Source organism: Conger conger, chromosome 16, assembly GCF_963514075.1.
Source record: "Conger conger chromosome 16, fConCon1.1, whole genome shotgun sequence".
NCBI classification, from domain to species: domain Eukaryota; kingdom Metazoa; phylum Chordata; class Actinopteri; order Anguilliformes; family Congridae; genus Conger; species Conger conger.
The window spans coordinates 34857801-34868736 of NC_083775.1; the positions used below are offsets into that span (position 1 = coordinate 34857801).

General features: G+C 39.0%; 1 protein-coding gene across 2 annotated transcripts; it reads right to left on the bottom strand.

Annotated features, from left to right (window-relative positions):
• Nucleotides 1-1222: 1222 nt before the first annotated feature.
• Nucleotides 1223-9987, bottom strand: antkmt (adenine nucleotide translocase lysine methyltransferase). 2 transcript variants are annotated; one of them, XM_061224334.1, is made up of 6 exons: nt 9896-9987; nt 7833-8024; nt 7159-7263; nt 5830-5970; nt 2946-2996; nt 1223-2345 (listed from the first exon to the last, which is right to left on the bottom strand). In XM_061224334.1, exons 2-6 carry the CDS (start codon nt 7992-7994, stop codon nt 2148-2150), a joined length of 657 nt encoding a protein of 218 aa, XP_061080318.1. In that variant the 5' UTR covers nt 7995-8024; nt 9896-9987; the 3' UTR covers nt 1223-2147. The 2 variants fall into 2 exon arrangements, with proteins under 2 accessions (XP_061080318.1, XP_061080317.1); XM_061224333.1 differs by having other exon boundaries at nt 9758-9898.
• Nucleotides 9988-10936: the final 949 nt, after the last annotated feature.

A 10936-nucleotide genomic window follows, 5' to 3' on the forward strand; every position in this document is an offset into this window, starting at 1 on the left:
TAGTGTTAATCCTTGTTACTATTAGACCACTTTCTGAATTAAGTGCTTACAAGGAGTCTTTCTCTCACCCCCAGCAGACACACAGCCTTTGACCTTAATGTCTCTACTTCTCCTGGAAGGCGGTAGCTAGCACATAACGGTCATACAGCAAGGTCAACACAAGGTATTCCGAAGACATAATACTGATAAATGTCCGTGGCCAGCTTCATGTCTTTTTGTTTTGGTGAAGCCCCGCCTTCTGGAAAAGCGTGTATAAGAGTCTTACAATGTCTGATTCAAATCAGAAAGCTAGTAAGCTTTCTCACTTTCTGTTATTTCATGGTAAATAAATGCTAAGGTTCTCAAGTATAGCTATCGTTTTTTTTACTGGGATCAGACAATGCTCACCTGTGAAATGTTAAAAAGGGCATTTTTCCCTAACAGTTTTTTGGCTTTTTCCTGCTGATGGATGACAAAGGGATTTTGCATGTTTGTTACCTCATTTTTATACTCTAATGAAACAGGAAGTGAACGACACAATATAGTACCTTTAGTCTGAGATTAACTAAATTGAAGACAAATTGTATTGGCAATTGGCAATTTCACTTAGATTTTATTTATAATAATTGTGGTTTTCAGATCATGATGCGTGTTGTTTATTATATGCAGCCCTTTTCTCCATTTTTATTAAGGGCGCCAATAATTCTGGAGCCCACTGCACGTTTGAGACTGAGATGTTTGGCATCCCATAATAACAAAGTGGCTCTCTCAGAAATTATTTTTAATGTTTTTACTGAAACTGTGACATTGACAGAGGTCACACTCAAAGTACCACCCTGTTTCCAAAATTAGAGCAACAGCAAAAAAAAAAAAAAAAAAAAATGAGCATGGATGCTAGTTAGCCACATTTTGTATATTTGTTAATACAATGATAGAATCTCAAACCTGACACTTTCAACTCTGTTGCCTTAAAAGATATATTCAAATAACTGCATAAGTTTTGGTAAAAAGGTTGAGAAAAGTGCAGCCATTGTCAGCAAAGAAACCTTGTAATAACTGGGATATTATTACCTGAGATGGGTAACCAGATTTTTTGAACAGTTAAATGTTTTCTTAGATTCAATGTTGTAAAATGATTGAAAAAAAACAGAAGTGTTACAATTGCATAAGTTTTGGTAACAGGGTTGAGCTAAATGCAGGCATCATAAGCAAAGAAACCATATACAAACGGGATACACCTGAGATGGGTATACATTTCTTTAATAGGTAAAAACATGATTTATTGGAAGTAATATTGAAAAAAAAAAACGTTTAATTCACTCACATTGCAACGGTTTATTTATGAAGTTATATCATTTTTATTCCGATAACAACGTGAGATTGTGAAACCAAAATGGATGAAAATGCCCTTTAATAATAACTGAGAATCTGCACTTTAACCAAGCCAAATCAAGGGAAAAATATGTCTGTCCCAAACATTATGGAGCTCACTGTATCCATGGCTGAAAAATGTACAGAGGTACAGTACACTTTTCCACATTAAGCAAAAATGACAAAAATTGCCAAATGGTTGTGGAGCGGAGAAGACGTGTGTATGCGTGTTTGAAAAATGAGGCCCCAGGTGCTTTCAAGCACATCCAATCTGTGAAGCAAGATTTGTGTTGCTAAAAAACCCTCTAGGAAGTAAAACGCTTGAGCCATTTCTGAAAGGCTTGATCAGGTTTTGATTCTCTTCCAGCTGCGAGGACCACCAAATCCCTTTCAGTTAAGAAATTATTGAAAGTATTGAAATTTCCTCATACAAATGAAAAGTGTGTGAAGATGAAATCTCAGTTCCTATTCTCTGGCACAGCAGAGAAGTCCTTCATTATGGTTTGTCAGTCCAGGGATCTACAGCATTAAAATCCTTTTAAAATCATGTGGCAAAAATTCTGGCATTTGAAATAAGTCTTCAGTTCCAAGTCCAGCAGCCTATTGGCTCTTCAGAAGTATCTGTACAGAATATACACACATGATGTTCCTGAATTTACCCAAATAACTGGGTAACTGTATTTGGCTTTAATACTGTCAAAGAGCACGATGTGTGCTTCTGGCCTTCCAGGTCCTCTGCTCAAGTATCTCCAGATTAATCTGGCAAAATTGGATGAAGAGAGGCTCCAGACTGGGGGTCAGGAGTTCAGCTTGCCCTCTGCTGGATGAGAAGGGGCTGCAGGCTGTCTCTGGGCCTGTATGTAGTAGGCCCAGGCTCGGTCCACTCCTTCTCCCTCAACTTTACAGGGGGTCCAATCGGTGAAGGGGAACCGGCCGGCCACTACCAAGGCATCCTCAGGCAGCTCGGCGAGCAGCTTTTTCTGGAGGAGGGGTAGCTGAAATGGCCAGGGCAGTGCTGATTAAACATTACCGTGTGCAGTTATACGTGCAAAGGCCCATCCACACCAAGAATGACAACTATAACTAACACTAACGATGTGAGCATCCACACTGACGAACGATAACGTTCTGTAAAAGGTCTCTCGGCTATGTCATCCGCCATTTTGAATATGGATGGATTTTGAATGACTGTCAGTTTATCATTCATGCAGCTGGAAAGAGCGATCTCAATGATATTGTTTACTACCATCATTGCCGTTATAGTTGTGGTATGGACTCCATTCCACTTCAGTTACAAAGATTTTTTATAATTCTATATTTGTAGTTGTTATTAGTTCTAGTTCTTGGTGAGGACAGGCCTTAACTGTGGGCAAGACTTGAGCTGTCCACAGCCAACTTGGAAAACACAGACCCCCTTTGTGGCTAGGGGTTAGATTCCTGGCCACAACACTTTCTGTACTGTGAATAAAATACACATAGAATTGAAAATACATAAAGAGGGCGGACTGCCTGCTATTTATACTCTATGTAGAAGTCTTATTGATGATACATAAAAGACTTCAAATGAGCACGGTGTGTCTGCAGTAGATACTCACCACACTCGGTGCCAAGAACACAGTGACGTTCTTACAATCTACTAGACTGACCTGAAAAACAAGAGGCCCGAAAATAAATATGCCGTACTGTAGGTAACTTTGCTAACCAACTACTGTACTGACGGTCTTGGAAAATGTTAAACAAAGATCTTGACTAAGCCGAACCAAACATGTAATGGACACAAGGTAAATAGGAGATCTATTCCAGAAGGCAACTGTGATACCAATTCCACAAATAAAAAATAAGGAACTACGTTAATTTGCTCAATGCTATAATTGTGTTCAAATAAATAGCAGGGCGTTAAAAAAAGTGAATAAAGTGCAAATATTTTTTAATAGCTTTTAGATCAATATTTCAAATGTAGTGGAAACATTACACATTCAATTCCAAATCTATTAACAAATTTTATCAAGTCTGCATTATTCTTTTACAGGAAGCAAAGAAAATGAATATTAATCTGTTAAAGAAATGGCAGTGTCATTCTCTTCAAACTCAACTGTACAAACTCAATAATTTTTTCAAGATTTAACTTCACTTTAAATTGCTAATATTTAATATTTAATATTTAATATATAAACTAATATTTAGTTGCATAACCAACAGCTGCGCATCTGCCTTGCATCAAGTCAACCAACTTCTGGCACCTAGTATTTCACCCCAGGATGAACAAACTACATTCCATAGTTCCTGTGACTTTTTAAGTTTTGCTTCAGAACTACTGTCATAAAACCTTTTTGCGCGAGATAAGTAAAAAAGTTTTAAATGGGGCTGCGGTCGGGGGGATTGAGCTGGCCACTCCATTACCTCAATCCTTTTTGTCTGGAACCAAGATGTTGCTCGCTTACGGCATACAGCAACATAATCTCTTCAAGCATTTTGATGTATTCAAACTGATCCATGAGCCCTGGTATACAAACCCAACACCGTAGTATGAAAAACATCCCCATACCGTGATTTTTGCACCACCATGCTTCACTGTCTTCACAGTGTACTGGCTGGAATTCAGTGCCTGGGGGCTGTCTGACATACTGTCGACAACCACTAGACTTAAAAAGACCAATTTTACTCTCATCAGTCGACAGAATGTTACACCATTTCTCTTTGGGCCAATCGATGCATTCCTTGGCAAATTTTATTTTTATATTTTATTTTTTAAAGATATTTTTTAGGCCTTTTTCAGCTTTATTGGACAGTATATAGTATAGAGAGACAGGAAGAATGGGAGCGAGAGAGAGGGGAAGACGTGCGACAAATGTCGGACGGTCGGATTCGAACCGCCGACATCGCGGCTCGCAATGAGCATGCGGTCAGTGCGCTACAGGCTGCGCCACCGAGACACCCTTCCTTGGCAAGTTTTAACCGATTCTGCACATGCCACTTTTTCAACAATGGTGCTTTACGGGGGCTGTCTCGATCAAACGTCTTCTGACTGTAACAGCACTTACATGTAATTGTAGATCATCTTTGATCTTTCTGGAGCTGATGAATGGCTGAATCTTTGCCATTCTGACTATTCTTCAATCAGTTTTAACAGTAGTTGTTTGTTTTCTTCCGTGCGTTTCAGGTTTTTAAAGCATTTTAAAGCATTTAAGATCATTTTAGATGAGCATCCTATAATGTGCTGCACTTCTTTATATGTTTTCCCCTCTCCAATCAACTTTTTAATCAAATGGCGTTGTTCCTCCGAAGAAAGTTTGGAACGGCCCATTGTACTGCAATTCAGAAGGAAATATATTTTATATCAATGTGCAAAACATTTGCTTACCTTCTTCCTTAACAAAAAGGACAATTAATGACACCTGTTTTTTCACAGAATGAATGCATTCTCTAATTAAACTCCACACTGCTATTATTTCGAACACGCCCCTTTTAATGAATGAGTCAATTACTCAGAACAAGCAGCGTGCATGTCATGACAGTTTGGTCTATTGTTTTTCTATTATACTACTACATCTACAAGTAAATTATTTGCCATGCAGAAATATCACTACTACTAATAACAGTGGTTCATCAGGTTACTGATGTTGTACTGCAATTTTTTTTTACTCAACTGCATACCATATTTAATATACCACGCTCTTACAAATAATATGCTTTTATTTAATACACCACCTTTATTTTAATGTTTTGGCACTCACACCACCATCAGATGTCTCCTCTGCTAATGTGTATTTAACAAACCTAAGCCCAAGCTTACTCTCAATTCAGAGTAAAGCACAAGAACAAGCTTTAATGGAGTAACATGGTGGTTGAATGTGACACTGGCCAGTTGTCCTTAGGCAACAACAAAACAAATGTGCATACTTTTTTATTAATCAGTCATTTAAATGCATTTTAAAACATATTTTTCTCAGCCTAAATTTCCCCATGATAAAAGTTCACTGTCTGGGCGTGGTAACGAGAACTGTCAATTCGCTATGATTGACAGACCGTGCTCCCACTTTCCACACATTGTTATTTGTTACCATAGCTACCTCCATGATACGCTCTCATCTTGGCAGACTGAATTCTCACAAGCTAGCTAACTTAGTATATCAACTATCAATAGCTAAGGTAAGGATGCTGACTTATCCAATGATAACTTGGCTAGCTAGCTAGCTAGCCAGAATTAACATAATCCTTATGAAGGCAAACCAGCTAGTCAACGTTATCTCAATTCATATTTGGACGTCTCAATTCATATTTGGACTCGAGCCAATTAATTTATTCATCCTTACAAAGTTACATTTACCAATTTCTAAGGATAAAAAAACGAATTCAAAAGCCCTATACAACAACAATTGCTAAATATATTCCGTTTGGTCCATTCTGCGTAATATAAGCATTTTAATAGCATCGGGTCTTTTGAGAAACTAGGGCATGAGTGACTACACAGCTACTCACCTTCCAGAGGTCCTCCCGCAAATAGGACACTTTCCCAAAATGGCCTCTTCTCCAGGCATGGAAGTAGGACAAGCGAACCAACCAGGGGTTGAGCTCATACCCCACTGCGGGGTGGAAGCCCTGCCTATGGGCCTCCAGCACCTGCCGTACAAGGTGATGAAAACAGCGTCGATGGGTGCCAAAACCTTTGAGAGCTCTGCAATTTAAAAACCACACGACTTCCAACTGCATGGCAGGCGACGATTTCTACACTTCCGCTGAGTCACTGGCCACAGGATTGTTTTACTCACTGTTCTCCAACCATTACAACCAGGCTCCCCAAAATGTTGATACCTATGACCAAAATGAAATGTCATACGGAGTTACTACAACAACGACATAGTAATACTGAAATAATTACATTTAGCAGACACTCTCATACAGAGTGACTTGTGAAGCTTCGATTTTACCAAGTATACATTTACACAGCTAGATAGTTACTGAAACAATGTAGGCTTAGTACCTGAAGCAATTTAGGGTACTACCGCCAGACCTGGGAACTGAACCTGCATTCTCTAAATTACAAGTCTATTTCCCTTCCCATTACACCATACCGCCCACCAAGGCTACACTACACGCTACCCCTCCTAACTTACAGCATAAGTCGCGCTGAATGGCATTTCCAGTATACTGCTAAGTGCTATCCTAGTGAAATCACAGACCACAACAACAACTTCATATCAGCAAATTAAGCACTACATTGTTCTACCAACAAAAAATGACATGGCTCCATCCGCAAATTACCCCTATGCAGCTTTTGTTGCTTTTTAAACATTTTCATAGCAACGAGCATACGGTCAGATTTTATTATTTTATTATTTAACAAAATAATGACGTATCCTGGGATGGCCAGTCTTACGGGACATACCAACACATTCACGCCCATGGGTTTTTTTTCCCCCCAATTGCACTTGTCATCAGTTGGAATCAAGCCAGTTAAGTCAAAAAAAATTTAATCGCACAATTAATGGTCCAATTGTGGAAATTTCGTCACTATGAAAGGGAAAACATTATCTCGGCGATCTAAAAACCCAGAACATTCCTTTTTACGCACTGAAATCCCATCATACAGTGTATCGCTATGTATTTAAACCATGAAAAACATACTTTGATTTCAATGTTAGGTAGTTTACTACCTCCATATTGCCCTCAGTCTTACTGAGGCCTACACATTTCAAAGTTCACCTGGTAAAGTTGAATTTTCATCATCTGACCCTAAGATTTAAACACAACGGAAGCGAGGCGTCTAAAGAGAGCTGTGATTGGCTGAGACACGATCAGCGTACTCACAATCCTTCCGTCTCCTGATCCCAGATCAGCGATGCCTCCCGATCGACCCTTCAGCAGAGTCATCACATTGTGGACTTGCTTCCTGCTGGCTGGGAGGTAGGGCACCTGCAGGAGCGAGAGCAGTATATCATTTTTTTATTTATTTCATTTTAAATAAAATAAACGTAGGTCCGCATTCACATGTCTGTGCTTTCACATACCAAAGTGCTCTGGCTCTGATATTTGTTGTGACCAGCTTTCGCCTTTAAAACTGCATCAATTATCTTCGGTCGTGTAGTTTTATAAGAAAATTGGCTGCTTCCAAACATATTGGAGAACTTTTCTCTGTTCTTCTGCAGACTGGCTGCCTTTCCTCTAGCTCTCCAGGACATCCCAGACAGACAATATTTTTATCACAAAAGTGGTACTTAATATTTGACTTTATTTTATGAAATACAACAAAAATCTCTAACATTAAATTATTTTGGGTAAATTAATGTTTGGAAATCTCAAATTTGACACTGAAAAACTGACACACTAATTGACACTAAACATCTACAAACAAATGTATAGGTAATTATAAAAATTAGGGTCCTTATGACTTTTGCACAGTACTTTATTTCAGGTTAGAGAATACATTTCCTGAAGCTGCACACTCATTCCGCAGTTCTGCTCAAGCCCGACCCTCGTCTTGCCTGTAACCTCAGCGGAACTCTCCGGAACCCCGGCATGAGGAGCCCCGCCCACATAGCGTAGACAGCCAGCCCTGTGCCGGCGGTGAGCTGCAGCACGCCCCAGCCGCCGAAGCGCCTCTCCTTAAACTCCTCCATCACCTCCTCCGGAGTGTCCGAATCCATCGCCGGCCTCTGTCACAGAGCTCACGCGCACTGACCCACAGAACAGGAGGAGGAAGTTCAACGTCTTTATGAGAATCACCTCCGTCGGCTTTTCACCAAATCTTGAGAATTCACCAAATCTTTTCTTGCAGTTACGGATAATTTTGCAGCATGATGTATACAATACCTCTATACAAGATGGCTGATAAAGATAAGATGAAATGCTAAGTTAATAAGCCATATTTACTTTGTATTGCAAATGCAATCCGCCTATTCTTGCGATGCCAAAGACATTTAGCCTTGGCTGACTTTTGTACAATACACAATCAAAATAATAATAAAAAGCCTTACCTTCCAATGTCCTTGATAAATCAAAAATGATAATTGCTTGTGCAAGTTATTTTTCAAATACTTTTGCTTTCTTTAACATCATCCAGTGCTATTTAACTTAGCATGTATCATTGACAAATAGCACTGGATGATGTGTACACAGACAATAAAAGGGTCTTTCTAGGGGAAAATCACCCCCTGAACACTCAGATATTTCTGACACCCATTATGTCACCTTGAAACAATGAGCATTTGTATACTTTCGATGGAAAAAATATGAATAAAATCAGGGACAAAGTTTTCATTTTTACACCACTTTTGGCTTACCCACTTCTACTTTCCTACAGCTTGACATCTGTAAATGGTGAAAACAATATCTTGGTCCCGTTGTAATCACGAAGATGTCCTCTACAAAGGGACCATGAACTGAATACTCTGACTTAACTATTTGCATTAACTAAGAATTCAAATGAAATCAAATTACCCCAAAACTTTAAATGATGTTCTACCAGACCAGCCCTCTAAACCGTCAATCACCCCTTGTAACAGTACAGTAAAACAAAATTCCACAGATTCCACTCCACCAAAAAGGCATGTGTATACATCTGTATGAACAGCATCTGAAAAATTTAGCTAAATCTTTCAAAGTAGTTTGAAATAATTTGATTATTCATTTAAATGTGTAACAAAAAAATGCAAAGAATAAAGTCGGAATTAAGTATTCAAACATGACCCATGTTGTAGAGCAAGTCTTTGCATTCACAATGAGGCCAGGATATCAGTCTGTCTTCGATACTATAGTCCAGTGGTACAGAGAAGACCTAAGATGTACTCCCTTGCCATTTCCTCTCTGTGGGACCTCCGAAAAAGGTTGAGGCTACTTCCCGAAAAGTCTGCTCAGAAATCCACTCAGGGAACCCTCGGAAATATGTATATTAAAGTACACTACACTGAAAGAAAAAATTGCCGACTTAACTTTCTCATCCAGTGTACTGCATTTGGGAGCACATCGCATACTAATCTGCAGTAAGTAGCCTAAGCAGCATGTTTAGTAGATTTACATTTTGTATAGTATGGTATAGTGTATTCTGAGGACATAGTAGTTAGGGGGCTGTTTTGGGTACAGCCAAACCTAGTAAAACATGGCAGTGCTTGTAATATTAACCGTGGTATTGAAACGCTTTTCACTAGCCCATGGATAGTCAGTGGGCGACATAACAGGCACTCAGTCCATATTTATTCATTTTTTCATGTATCATTCGGGGATTTTACGTACACTACATTTCGCCTACTAAACAACTTTATCATGCAGAGTACTCAATTCATATACTCAACAGTCGGACACCGCCATGTACTCTTCACGGTAAGAAGACATACGACATAGCTACACAGCATGGCTTGAAAACCATGACCCTATCTAGCTAACTACAGTAGCATTCGCATTAGCAACCAACCTGCTATTGTTATATATCAGCAGAAGTGTTGATCACACCAGTAATAATGTCAGTGTCTTCATAAAGTTTAGTTTCGAAATGTAATTCTAATGGGTTCAACATTTTCAGTAATTATATTCATCTTATAGAAAGACTCACCCCTGATTCACCCTCTACCGCTTCTGTCTTAAATTGGTCCGCCTCTTTAAAAAGTCCTCTTCGCTCAATCCCAAGTGAAACAGAGTCCGCTTGCATGTCAGACGTTCCGTCATATTTGAAATTTGACTTTTTAAAATTTTTAGTGGAAAATATTCTTGACGTTTGTGTGCAAACGATATTATCTCATAATGTCGCGATTATATGCTATTTGCATGTTATTGTCATTGTTAACCATTGAAATGGTGATGATTTAAATATAAGCCGATGTTCCACATTTGTCATGTGTAGGTTTTATGATGGTTTCGTGTGTGTGTGTGTGTGTGTGTGTGTGTGTGTGTGTGTGTTTGTTTGTATGCACAATTATTATATATTATTTTTATTACAGGATGTGCAATCAGTACCTGTGCTACATACAGTATATTAATCAATACTGGACCTATGATACTGTTGTATCTTGTTATTTTAATGGCTGAATGTTTTTGATGAGAATGAGATTCAAATGTGAGTGGTTATTGTTTATGCATTAAATGCATTTATATTTTACGTGAACATGAACAAACTTCCTCTGAGTGTGGACAATAAAGTCTAAGCTATTTATGCTGTTTATTCTGCCCTCCCAAATTTTTTACTTTTTTATTAATTCCAACAGCCACTACAGATTCTAAATTCTATAACCTTGTTTACATTCCACGGTTCAGTGCCCCGGCTCAGAAGCCTTGCATTCTGTGACAATGTGATGCTATCACAGTATCCACACTAAGAACACCTGCAAGTTATCCTCTCAGTCTTGTAAGAGGTCAGTCTGAGAGACCATTTTGTGACTGGTGAAGTTGAACAACTGCTATTGATGGAATTGGTTTGAAAGCGGTCTCCTGACCACAAGTAACCACAGACTCTGTGAGACCTCTCATGGAGGCAGGCAAATTATGCTCCCTATGCCACAGTCAAAATTATTATTATTATTATCCATCCATTATCTTAACTGCTTATCATGGACAGGGTCGCAGGGGGGCTGGAGCCTATCCCAGCATACATTGGGCA